We start from the raw sequence: 13,909 nt of genomic DNA on the forward strand, positions 1-13,909 counted from the left end.
TGATATTCTTTAAAGAATTAGAAAAAGCAATTATGAAATTCATCTGGAAAAATAAGAGACCCAGAATAGCTAAAGCAATCCTTAGCAAGAACAGTGAAGCAGGTATCACTATACCAGACCTTAAATTATATTACAGAGCACTAATATCAAAAACAGCATGGTATTGGCACCAAAACAGACTTGTAGACCAATGGTACAGAATGGAGGACACAGCAAGGAAACCCAAACAAATAGTTATTTCATACTCGACAAAGGTGAGAAAAATCTTTACCACATGCATGAATGGTGTAACTCTACTTTGTGTACAACCAGAGAAATGAAAAACTGTGTTCTGTTGTGTACTATGAACTGAAATGCATTCTCTGCTGTCATGTATAACAAATTAGAATTCATTCATTAAAAATATATATATATATATATATATATATATATATATATATATATATATATATATATATATATATATAACCAAAGGAAAATTCTGAAGGATAAAAAGAGGAAATTAAGCTATAAGAGACTACAGGGGGGCTGGTGCTTTAGCTCAGTGGCAGAGCACTTGCCTAGCACACGTGAGGCACTGGGTTCAATCCTTAGCACCACATAAAAATTTTTTAAAAAAAGTTTACATTGCTATGCTATTCAATAAAGAGAGAAAGAAACTATAGGACTTGAGGAACAAGATAGTGCCAGGGAGTCTTCTGTGCCCCTAACCAAAACTGGAAGTAACCAAGGCTTGCCATTTCCCAATCCCCAAGCTAGCAACAGAAATCAGGCCAAACGGGGCCCTTTCCTGAATTTAATAGGAATGCCACCAACACAGATAGGTGAGCCTAAAAGAAACAATGAGGGATGCAACAGAAAGGCCAAGGTCACAAACAAGGGGAAATCACACAAGCTGCTGGTCTAATAAGTGCACCCTAATCCCCACAAGAATACCATCATAACTAGTGGCTGGTTCAGGAAGTAGTCTCTATCCACCCCACAGAGAGCAGGGTGTAATAGTTAATTTGAATGCCAACTTGATTGGATTAAGATATGTCAGAGATTAAGAGGCTTCTGGGTGTGTCAATGAGGGTGTGTCCAGGAATGACTACATGTGAAGTAAAGTGGGGACCTTCCCTACACTTGGCACCACCATCCAACAGGACAGTGGCTTGGATAGAATAAAAGTCAGAACAACAAGGAAACGGCAGCAGATACAAGCTCAATTCTTCTTAAACACATTCTTTTTTTCTTTTTGTTATATATGACAGCAGAATGCATTATAATTCATATTACATATATAGAGCATAATTTTTTCATATCTCTGGTTATAAACAAAGTAGAGTCACACCATTTGTGTCTTCATACATGTAATTAGGGTAATGATGTCCATCTCATTCCACCACCATCTTTTCTACCCCCATGTCCCCTCCCTCCTCCTCTCTCCCCTTTTCCCCTTTGCCCTATCTAGAGTTCATCTATTCCTCTCATGACCCCCAACCATATTATGAATCAGCATCCTTAAATCAGAGAAAACATTCAGCATTTGGTTTTGGGGGATTGGCTAACTTCACTTAGCATGATATTCTCCAACTCCATCCATTTACCTGAAAATGCCATGATTTTATTCTCTTTTAATGCTGAGTAATATTCCATTGTGTATATATACCACCATTTCTTTATCCATTCATCTACTGGAGGGCATCTAGGTTGGTTCCACAATTTAGCTATTATGAATTGTGCTGCTATAAACATTGATGTGGCTGTGTCCCTATAGTATGCTGTTTTTAAGTCCTTCAGGTATAAACCAAGGGGCGGAATAGCTGCATCAAATGGTGGTTCCATTCCAAGTTTTCCAAGGAATCTCCATACTTCTTTCCATATTGGCTGTACTAATTTGCAATTCCACCAGCAATTTATGAGTGTGCCCTTATCCCCACATCTCTCATTTCTATCGCATGGTGATAGAAAGGGGTTTTATTTCATTTTATTGTTGTTTGTATTCTTTTAAAAAAATTGTTATTTTTTAGTTGTACACAATATCTTCATTTTTATGTGGTGATGAGGATCGAACCCAGGGCCTCGCATGTGCTCTACCACTGAGCCACAACCCCAACCCTTGTTTGTATTCTTAACAGCTGCCATTATAACTGGAGTGAGTTGAAATCTTAGAATAGTTTTGATTTGCATTTCTTTAATTGCTAGAGATGTTGAACATTTTTTCATATATTTGCTGATTGGTTGTATATCATCTTCTGAGAAGTGTCTGTTCAGTCCCTTGGGCCATTTATTGATTGCATTATTTTTTTGGTGTTAAGATTTTTGAGTTCTTTATATATCCTAGAGATTAATGCTCTATCTGACGTGCATGTGGCAAAAATTTGTTCCCAAATTGTAGGCACTCTATTCACCCAATTGTTTCTTTTGCTGATAAGAAGCTTTTTAGTTTGAATCTATACCATTTGTTTATTTTTTTATATTAATTCTTGTGTTACAGGAGTCTTATCAAGGAAGTTGACACCTAATCTGACATGAGATTTGGGCGTACTTTTTTCTTCTATTAGGTGCAGGGTCTCTGGTTTAATTCCTACATCCTTGATCCACTTTGAGTTAAGTTTTGTGCATGGTGATAGAAAGGGGCTTTATTTCATTTTGTTGCATATGGATTTCCAGTTTTCACAGCACCATTTGTTGAAGAGGCTATCTTTTCTCCAATGTGCATTTTTGGCACCTTTGTCTAATATGAGGTAACTGTATTGTGTGGGTTTGTCTCTGTGTCCTCTATTCTGTAGCATTGGTCAACAAGTCTATTTTGGTGCCAATACCATACTATTTTTGCTATTTTTGTTACCAGCTATTTTTTGAGCTCTGTAGTATACTTTAAGGTCTGGTATAGTGATGCCACCTGCTTAGACTTCTTGCTAAGGATTGCTTTAGCTATTCTAAGTCTCTTATTTTTCCAGATAAATTTCATGACTACTTTTTCTATTTCTATAAGGAATGTCATTGGGATTTTGATTGGAATTGCATTTTGACAATATTAATTCTGCCTATCCAAGAACAAGGAAGATCTTTCCATCTTCTAAGGTTTTCTTTAATTTCTGTCTTTAGCATTCTGTAGTTTTCATTGTAGAGGTCTTTGACCTCTTTCGTTAGGCTGATTCCCAAGTGGGTTTTTTTTGTTGTTGTTGCTGTTTTGTTTTGTTTTGTTGAGGCTATTGTAAATGGAGTAGTTTTCCTCATTTCCCTTTTAGAGGATTTGTCATTGATTATACAGAAATGCCTTTGATTTATGGATGTCGATTTTGTATCCTGCTATTTTGCTGAATGAATTTTAAAATTGGATGGGCTAAACAGGATGAACAGAAAAGAGATGACAGAAGATAGAATCAATGAACTTCAGAAGAGACCAATAGAGAGAACTATGTAAAAGTAATACACTATAAAAGAGGGAAGTAGTACATTTTTTAACTAATAAAGAATGGAAAAAAATTTTTAACCAAAAATTCTATATTCAGCAAAACTATCCATCAGAAATTAAGGTGAAATCAAGATGAGGGAAAATCAAAAGAATCTGTTACAGGATAACATAATCTCAAAAAATGGCTAAAGGAAGTATTTCAAACAAAAAGAAAATGATTTTCTGAAAAAAACAGAAGTCCTGGGACATTGAAAAGGAAGAAAGAACATAAATATGATTAAATACAAAAAGCTTATCCTTCTTATCATGAGTTTTCTAAAAATTATAACACCATCTGATACTCAAGACAATGATCCTTTAAAGTGGGGAGGGTAACAGAACCTAAATGGATATAAGGTTTCTATACATGCTTCAAAGTGATAAAATGGTGATACTACTATATGTGATAAGCCACACATGTATTTTGTAATACCCAGACCAATCATTAAGAAAATCAAGGAGGCATACACTCAAACACACCATCAACTTTTCCATCTGCTCCCCAAACCCCAATGAACACCACTCTGGCTGAACTAAGTTCATTCTGATCTCCAGGCTCCTACTAAGCTACAATCACCCACTGTCTTCCTGAAACTACTATCACGATTATCTACCAGAACTTCATCAGCTACAATGAGATCTTCTCCTACATTTACAGGTTCCAGAGATCATCGACAGGCTGGTTCCTGAAGGTAGAATGGAAGATGATCAGTAGCATAGGGAGTTAACATTGATGACTTGCTCATTGGTGGAAATGCCTCCATTGAAGACCCCAAGGATAAAGGCACCAAAAGCACAGTAATCACTGGTGTTGATATTATCACGAACCATCACTTGCAGGAACCAGCTTCAAAAGAAACTACAAGAAGTACATTAAAGATTACATGAAACTGACCAAAGGCAAACTTGAATAATAAAGGCTAGAAAGAGTAAAATCCTTTCATGATAGGGGCACATCTTTGTTAATTTCAAAAACTACCAGTTCTTTAATGATGAAAATAGTAATCTGGGTGGCCTGGCTACTCTGCTGGACTATAATGAGTGGCCCCATATGATTTTCTTTAAGAATGGCTTAGAAATGAAAAACTGTTAGCAAATTTGGCAATTACTTTCAGTTTATCAATGTCATAAGTGCTTATTATTTGTCATCCACACAACAGATCTTAATACAAATGGGACTGATGGCATCTTGAGTCTGTCATTTATTTTGACTATGATTTATCTGGAGTAGAGACCATGTTTTTAAGAAAAAAAAATGTCATGTAGGTTGTCTACACATTAAGTGCTTTTAAACTAACAAAATCTATAAAGATATCAAGGTAGACTTTAAAAGTTTCCAAGTTATTCACACAAAGGCAAGAAAAAAGAAATGAGTAAGAAACAGAGGAAACAAGCAACACCAATAATAAAATAGTGGACTTAGCTCTAACTTATCAATAATCACCTTAAATATAATGATCTAGGTGCCCCAATTAAAAGACAGATTAGTAAATTAAAAACATGATACAAGAATTAACTTTTAATCCAAAAACATAGACACCTTTAGAGTAAAAAGACAGTGATATATATCATGTGAACATTAATTTCAAAAACATAAGATGAAATCAAGCATGTTTTCCCCTGTATTCAGGTCACAGAAGGACCCAAGTACTGCCTCAGAGCTGCCTTTTTAAAGTGGGCACAAGTCTAGGGATTCATGTTATCCATCCTACACCCAGGGGAACTGAGGCTCAAGAGGCAAGGACATTCACCCAGGGTCAACAAAGAGAAGTCTACACAAGATGGCCAAATAGAAGTAACCAGCACTTACCCCCTCCAGAAAGAAGAAAAACAACAAATGAATAGCATCATTTCAGAGTGAGCGACTCAGAGAGAGCACTAGAGATCAGCAAAGGAAAAAGAAGAATCCTGTACACACAGATTTCTGGGCTGGCAACACAAAGAGAGAAGAGTATAACAGCAATTGCAACCCTGGCTCCCCAAGTAAGGAGGAACACACACAATTGCATGGAAAAGGGTAAACAGAAGAGTCTCAGCATAACCAATGGTCACAGATACTGGAAATCCTAGCTACAGGAGCAATGTATTAGGAATTGGAATAACAAGAAAATCTTGAAGTAGGGTTCCAAAGAATAAACTGTACAATGGGGAGAGAAATAAGAAATAGATATGAATGTAATTGTGACTAAAATTTTAACATTCATTCTTACATCATCAAGGCATACATTAATACAACTACTAATTAGATGCCTATTGTGCTTGAGGTATTGAGGATATAGTAGCCAACAAGACAAACAAGCTGCCCTGAAGAAACTTATACTCTAGAGGTAGTATAATCATGGTAAAACACAAATAAACCCCTGAGCTCCACCTGTTTTTAGTTGATTCTAAAAATCACTAATCTTGGAGGTTATGCAGCTAAACAATATATTAGTATCCCAGCAGCTTTACCTTAGATGATACCTCTGACTAAAGCCACCTAATACATTAGAACTATTCTGTAAAAGGTGCATTTCATCATCTTGTCCAGCAAAAGTTGCCTTTATGTCATTATACCCTTTCTTTGAGGGAGAGTTGCCTTTGCCTTTTTTTTTAATTGTGGGGGTGGGGTCCAATACTAGGGATTGAACACAGGAGCACTGTACCAATGAGCTGTATCTCCATCCCTTTTTATTTTTGAGAGAGTGTCTCACTAAGTTGCCCACCCTGGCCTCAAACATGCAATCCTCCTGCTTCAGTCTCCCAAGTAGTTAGAATTTTAGGGAGATGTGCCAGAAGATGAAAAGATCTCCCATGCTCTTGGATAGGCAGAATTAATATTGTCAAAATAGCCATACTACCAAAACTATTATACAGATTTAATGCAATCTCTATTAAAATCTCAATGATATTCTTTACAGAAATAGAAAAAGCAATCATGAAATTCATTTGGAAAAAATAAAAGAGACCTAGAATAGCCAAAGTAATCCTTAGCAAGAAGACTTAAACAGGAAATATCACAATACCAGACCTTAAACTATAGAGCAATATCATCAAAAATGGCATGATATTAGCACCAAAACAGAAATGTACACCAATGGTACAAAATATAAAACATAGAGACAAACCCACATAAATGCAGTTATCTCATACTACACAGAGGTGCCAAAACATACAATGGAGAAAAGACAGCCTAATTCAACAAATGCTGCTGGTAAAACTGGAAATCCATATGTAACAAAATGAAATTAAACCTCTCTCTCTCACCCTGCACAAAAATCAACTCAAAGTGGATCAAAGACTTAGGCACTAGAACAGAGACCCTGTGCCTAACAGAAAAAAAAAAGTAGAGTGACCACACACATGTAGAGGAGGAGAAAGACCATGCTGTAGCCCCCATCTACAAATGCATGGCTCTCCCAGCCTGCTTCCATCTTGGGGCACCAGAGCCAACTCCAGAGACCCTCCCCACAACGTGTTAGCCTCCACCTTGGGGACAACTGGCAGTGCCTGGAAGCAGCAGCCTCCCACAGCACTGCATCTCTGAACAGGCTGCTCAATGTCACCACACAGTCTTCCCTCTCAGCCCTCTGAAAACAATCACCTCCATCTTGAGACACCTCCACCACCATCTTGGGTTACCTCCACTGTCATACCACCATCTTTAGTTGGGGCGGCCTCCATCTTAGGACACCGGCAAGAACCTGGAAGTCTTAACATCAAGGTACCTACAGGTTTGACGCTGCCACTGCCACCAACTAGGAACATGCCCACTTCCATCTAGAGACAACAGCCAGGACCTGGAAGACAATCACCAAGGTCCTTGTGGGCTTGGTTACACCAGAGGTATACCAACTAGCCTACTTCTCTTGATTCCTCTTTCACTCTTCCTGTAATCTAATATCTCTATATTCTCACCTCCTACCTCGTAAACCCCACATCCTATACTCACCCCTCAGGCTCTCTCTTTGTCCATCATTAGAAACTGTAGACCCTTATGAAAACCTACTATATATATTGTAGATATTAATCAAACACATAATTTCTTTTTACTATGACAAAGCTATAACTGTCTAAATAGGAGCTATATGGTTTAAGGCTGCACATTATTTGCATTGGGTGCTATAAATATTGGTCTCCCCCTTAAAGGTGAGGTATTAGTAATCCGAGGGATACTACAAGATTACAGTGTAAAAATTGTAATACCTCAAATCTGCACTGCTAGAGAGGAAAGCACATGAACAGTATGAAAAAACAAGGGAAGAAAGTGCCCCAAACAAACCAAGATGCTACAATAATAGAATCCACTGACAGCACAGATGAAATGTCAGAAAAGGAATTCAGAATGTACATGATTAAAATAACCTACAAAGCAAACAATGATATAAGAGAACAAATACAAGTAACAACTGATCACACCAACAAAGAGATAAAAGAGCAAATACAGGCAGCAAAAGATTAATTACATAAGGAGACAGATTCTGAAAAAAAATCCTTTAAATGAAGGAAACAATAAACCAATTTAAAAATTCAATAGAAAGCATCACCAACAGATTAGATCACTTGGAAGACAGAACCTCAGACAATGAAGACAAAACATACAATATTGAAAATAAAGTCGACCACACAGTGAAGATAGTAAGAAACCATGAATAGAACATTCAAGAATTATGGGATAACATGAGAAGACCAAATCTAAGAATTATCCGGATAGAGAAAGGCACAGGGATACAAGCCAAAAAAATGCACAATCTCTTCAATGAAATACCATCAGAAAACTTTCCAAACATGAATAATAAATTGGAAAATCAAATACAAGAGGCTTACAGGACACCAAATGTACAAAATTACAAAAGATCCACCCCAAGGCACATTATAATGAAAATGACTAGCATACAGAATAAGGCAGAATGCTAAAAGCCATAAGAGAAAAGTTTCAGATTACATATGGGGGAAACCAATTCAGATATCAGCAGATTTTTCAACCCAGACCCTCAAAGATAGAGGATCCTGAACAACATATACCAAGTTCTGAAAAAAAATGGATGCCAACCAAGAATCTTATATCCAGCAAAATTAAGCTTCAGATTTGATGATGAAATAAAAATCTTCCATAATAAATAAAAGTTTAAAGAATTTATGAGAAAACTACAACACAGCCTCCACAAAATACTCCATGAGGAGGAAATTAAAAATAACAATGAAAATCAGCAAAGGGAGGAACTACACTAAAGGAAAAGCCAAACAAAAAAGAAAGCAAGTCAAGTTAAAATCCAAAAATAAACCATAATGATCAGGACTACAAATCATATTTCAATAATAATATGTTTGAGTAAAAACTTTATAGGCATATGTAGTTATTTGAGTTTTACTTCTAGATCTAATATACATTTGGAGTTATATTTGTACAAGTTGCAAGAAATGAATTAAAGTTTCTTCTGTGCATGTGTTCCAATATCACTTTTGCTGAAGATTCCTTTCACTCACCCTTCCATTCACTTGTATATCTATCTAATTTCACACCAACATTACACTAATCTTACTATAATTTTACTAAGTCTTGAAGTTAGATAATATAAATTCTCCAATTTTGTTCTTTTTCAAAATTCTTTTGGTTATCCCAGATTGTCTGCATTTGTATACATTATGAAATCTGTCAACTTCTGCCTCTCCCTCCAAAAATAAAGAACCAGCATTCTGATGAAATTACATTAAATCTATAGATCAATATCAGAAGAACTGACATGCATACAATATTGTCTTTCATTCCATGAGTATACAGCATATCTCTTTGATTTATCTACATCTTTTCAGCAATACTTTGCAGTTTTTCAGTGTACAGTTCTTGTCTACCTTTTGTCAAAAATTCTGTATTTTTGATACTTTCTTGATTTTTTATTTCAACTTCCTATTATTTGCTGCTAGTGTAACCCAATTACACTGAAATTAAAACTTCTACCTTGCTAAACTCAGGTGTTCTAGTAGCTTTTATGTACATTCCTGAAATTTTTCCAAATAATGTCATCTACAAATGTTAGCTTTCTTTATTTTCAAGCTGTATAACTTTTACTTCTTTTTATTGCTTTATTGTATTGCTAGAACAGGGATCAGAAAACTATGGCCTCAGCTCCTATCAATTTCACTACCTGTTTTTGTATAGCCTATAATCCAAGAATGGGTCTCACATATTTAAGTATTTAAAAGAACATCAAAGGAACACTATTTTATGATATGAAAATTACAAAAAATCCAAATTTCAATTTTCTACAAACAATTTTTAGAATAGAGTCACACTCATTTGTTGATATACTAGGTATAGCTGCTTTTGTGCTACTAAAAAAAAAATCAGTGGTTACAACACCGAACACATGGTTCACAAAGCCTAAAACATTTACAAGCTGGACCTTTACAGAAAATGTTTGCTGATTGCTGGGCTAGAACCTCCAGTACAATGCTGATTATAAGAAATGCCCTTATTACTATTTAATCCCTCATAATTCTTAAACCATGGATAAGAAATAGTTGGTTTAAAATGGAAGCAGGAACATTTACCCAAGGCTCAGTTAGCATTTATTTTTCATATATGCATAAACTTCTTCCAGATTAATACAGGACAAAATCATTTTCACTGTTAATCTTGACTTTAACAAAACTAAGACAGCAATAATACCTATCTTACAAGCTACTTGTAAAAAGTATACAGTAGGTAATAGGAAGTGTATCAACAGTTTATGATAAATCTAAAAACTAAAATTCTACCATTGTTCTTTATCCAGAACAATATGTTAGGAAGAATTGCTATAATCGTCACTTTAAAAAGGAAATATATATAAAAATGATTGATCTATTTAAAAAATAACATACCCACAATAAAAGGCAACCATAAGCATATAAGTCTGAACTTGGAGAAGGAGGTTTCCCCATTTTCAATTCAGGTGATATCAAATTCAAGCCACCAACCATCATGTTCACTGAGGTTCGCTGACTCTACAAAAACAGTATTTTAAATATTTTAGGGTCAACAAATTTGATGAGGTTTTGTGTAAAACACTTGGCATCTGATTAGTAAAAATCCATTTAAGATATTTCATTTTCTTGCTCTCAAATATATTATCTAAATTTTGCTATTACAAATTGCTTTTAAAATTAGTTTCATAAAATTAACAGTGAGTCTTTGATTACATTCAGGTTATAGACTTGGATAGATCAAAAATAGATCATTTATTTTAGTAAGTTTCACAAGGAAATGCACCAGTGTTACTTTCTAATTCTGAAAACTCTAAGCTTTATAAAAACTGAAAATTTCTTTTCTTATTAATTATTTTCTATATATACCATTTCTAAGATACCAAAGGATAATCAATGGCAATAGTATGACTTAAATTCAGTCAGACCTGGGTTATAATCCCTACTCTTCCACTCATTTGCAGTGAAGCCTTGGCTTTAACTTTTTGGGGCCAAAAATTAATTAATTTATAAAACAGAAATAGTATCTACCTTACAGTTATTATAACCATAAAAGTAATTAGCATTATGCCCAGCACATATTACTTAGTATTAATTATATCTATCCTACTATCTTTATCCTTGCTTCTCAAAATGTGGTCCAAAAAACAGCAACTAAGGTACCAACTGGGAACTTATTATAAATGTAAGAATCTCCATCTCACAAATGCCAAATAATAATGTGCACTTAAACAATATTCCAGGTAATTTATATGCACTGTAAAAACTCAGATATCAAAGATGTTGAACTACACACTACTTTTAAAATTGCTCTTACTAGTTAATATACTTCAATCTAAATATAGTATGAAAATATAGCAAAAGGTGAGTTTAATCAGTACTTCAGATTAAATAATTTTAACTAGTAAAACAATGTTTTGGGAAATAATAACAGGTAACAAACAAGGAAAAAGAGGAAGAGTAATTCTTAAGAGCAGTCATATCTACAGTTGTATAAACGATATGTTCAAAAGACAAACTGGGCAGGATCCCTAGAGGTTGAAAACCTTAGTGGCACATGTCTGTAATCCCAGCAACTCATGAGGCCGAGGCAGGAGGATCACAACTTCAAGGCTATCCTCAGCAAGTTAGCCAGGCCATAAGTAACTTAGTGAGGCCCTGTGTCAAAATGAAAAATAAAAAGGGCCGGGGAGGGCCGGGGATGTGGCTCAAGCGGTAGCGCGCTCGCCTGGCATGCGTGCGGCCCGGGTTCGATCCTCAGTACCACATACCAACAAAGATGTTGTGTCCGCTGAGAACTAAAAAATAAATATTAAAAATTCTCTCTCTAAAAAAAAAAAAAAAAAAAAAAAGGGCTGGGGAGAGGCTCAGTGGTTAAGCATCCTGGGTTCCATCCCTGATACAAAAAAAAATGCTGAGAACCTTTTAAAACTCATCATTTAGTCATTTTTCTCAGGATGTCATCTCAATTTTCAGATAAATTAATATGCTAAAATAAATATTTTACCAAATCAATCTGTATAAATCCTGTTTCATTACAGTTTTAGATTTTCACTTTCTAATCTTTTTAGGGTACCATATGAAAGCCACTGAGACTATATATACACTGATGGCATTACCCTATGACTTGCAGATGACCAAAGTATAAGACATTATAATATAGTAGTGAAAGGGAATTAATCAGATAATAACAAAAGCTGGCAAGGACATGGAGAAACTAGAATCCTTATACATTGCTTATGAGGATGTAAAATGATAGTTACTCTTAAAAACAATTTGATTCCTCAAATAGTGAAAGAGTTACCATATGATCTAGTAATTTTCCTACTGAAAGAAATAACATATCTACACAAAAACATGTACATTAATGTTCATAGCAACATTATTCATAATAACAAGTGAAAACTAAAATATCAATTTACGAATAAACAAAATATGATACATATATATATATATACACACAATGAAATATTATATTTGGTCATAAAAAGAAATGGCATCCTGATGTATTCTGTAACACAGATGAACCTTGAAACTGCTATACAGTAATATAAGCCAATCACAACAATTATATATTCTATGATTTCATTTATTCAGATGTCTAGAATAGGAAAACCACAGAAATAAAGGACATATTAGTTTTTTCAAAAGCCTGAATAGAGGAAGAAATGAAGAGTGACTGCTTATCAGCATGGGACTTCCTTTTGGGAGTGATACAAATTATTCTGGACGTAGACAGTGGTGATCAATACACAACTCTAGAATGTACTAGAAACTACTACTAATTTGAACACTTTATAACAGGTGAATGATATCTCAATAAAGCTGGTATATTTAAAATAGGAATTTCTGATTCAGTCATTTCACATATCAATCAAAACAAGTGCTGTACACAATAAATGATTTTTATTTGTCAATTTAGATAAAGAGTCTTGTTCCCTCAAGACTATGTTGAGACTGCCAATTCTATAAAGTTTTTTTCACAACATGCTCTTAATTGTCTGATCTTTGCTATCTCTACTAACTCTTGCAATCTCTTGCTATCTCTGTGTACACTAAGATGATAAGGCTCCAAATTAAGAGCCATTGTAGTTGAGTCAGAATTTAAATAAGAAAGTCCAAAGTTCCCAGGTTTCTAAAGTACACATTATTAATCAAAAATTTAAAAGTATGTATTTTTAAATTTAATTTATGGGGAACAGGTGACACCAGCAAAGAGGGGTTCTTGTAAATTTCCTAGTAGTTGAATATTTCCAGATAATGGTAAAAATAGTTAATGTTGTCAATACTATTGAATGTAATCTCAGGTTGCTCCTAATATTTATGGTAAAAATATACAATGCAAAAACTTGGAAACTCTTGTTCTAGCACCTGATTGACAATAGGTAATTGCTTATACTACATCACACACCTTAACTGAAAGCACAGGTCTTACAATAAATTACTATATAATGTGTAAGTGCTGACTTACTGCCTAGTAATATTAAATAAAAGTCTAGAACTTATTTGTAAAACTATGATATTTTACCACAGATTTAGTGAAGTCAAAATCTCCAACAATTCCTTGTTCACGATTTAAAGCAAATACGTTGTTCTGATGAAGTGATCCATGAATTATGTCAGCCTTGTGCAATGTGTGCAGGCCCTGGGCAACACCTTTCATGACCTTTAAAGCTTCCTATAGGTAACAAGAGGTTAGAAAATAGGCAAATCATTTTAACACGTGAATCTTTTCCCTGTTAAGACTCTGTTTCAGGATGAGTAAAATTTCCTCCAAATAAATCTTTAGTAAGAATACAGCATAACACTATAGTGAAACATGAATACCCATGTTTACAGTATCACAACTCACAATAACTAAATTATGGAATCATCCTAGGTGTCCGTCAATGGATGAACAAATTAAGAAAATGTGGTATATATACACAATAAAGTTTTATTCAGTCAACAAGAATGAAGTTATGTCATCTGTAGGAAAATGGATGGAACTTCAGAGCAGTATTTAGCAAAATAAAGTCAGAA

The 13,909-nt window shown here is 34.7% G+C and overlaps 1 protein-coding gene across 1 annotated transcript in view; it reads right to left on the minus strand.

The window, feature by feature from the left end:
- Nucleotides 1-13,909, minus strand: part of STK31 (serine/threonine kinase 31) — a gene marked incomplete at both ends in the record, with an annotated part of 83,265 nt that overhangs the window by 11,370 nt on the left and 57,986 nt on the right. Inside the window, 2 exons of the mRNA XM_081283282.1 lie at nucleotides 10,286-10,408; nucleotides 13,416-13,565. Coding sequence (XP_081139408.1) covers nucleotides 10,286-10,408; nucleotides 13,416-13,565 — 273 coding nt within the window. The remainder of the gene's footprint in view (nucleotides 1-10,285; nucleotides 10,409-13,415; nucleotides 13,566-13,909) is intronic.

This window comes from Spermophilus citellus (assembly GCF_964194105.1).
Source record: "Spermophilus citellus genome assembly, chromosome: 3".
NCBI lineage: Eukaryota > Metazoa > Chordata > Mammalia > Rodentia > Sciuridae > Spermophilus > Spermophilus citellus.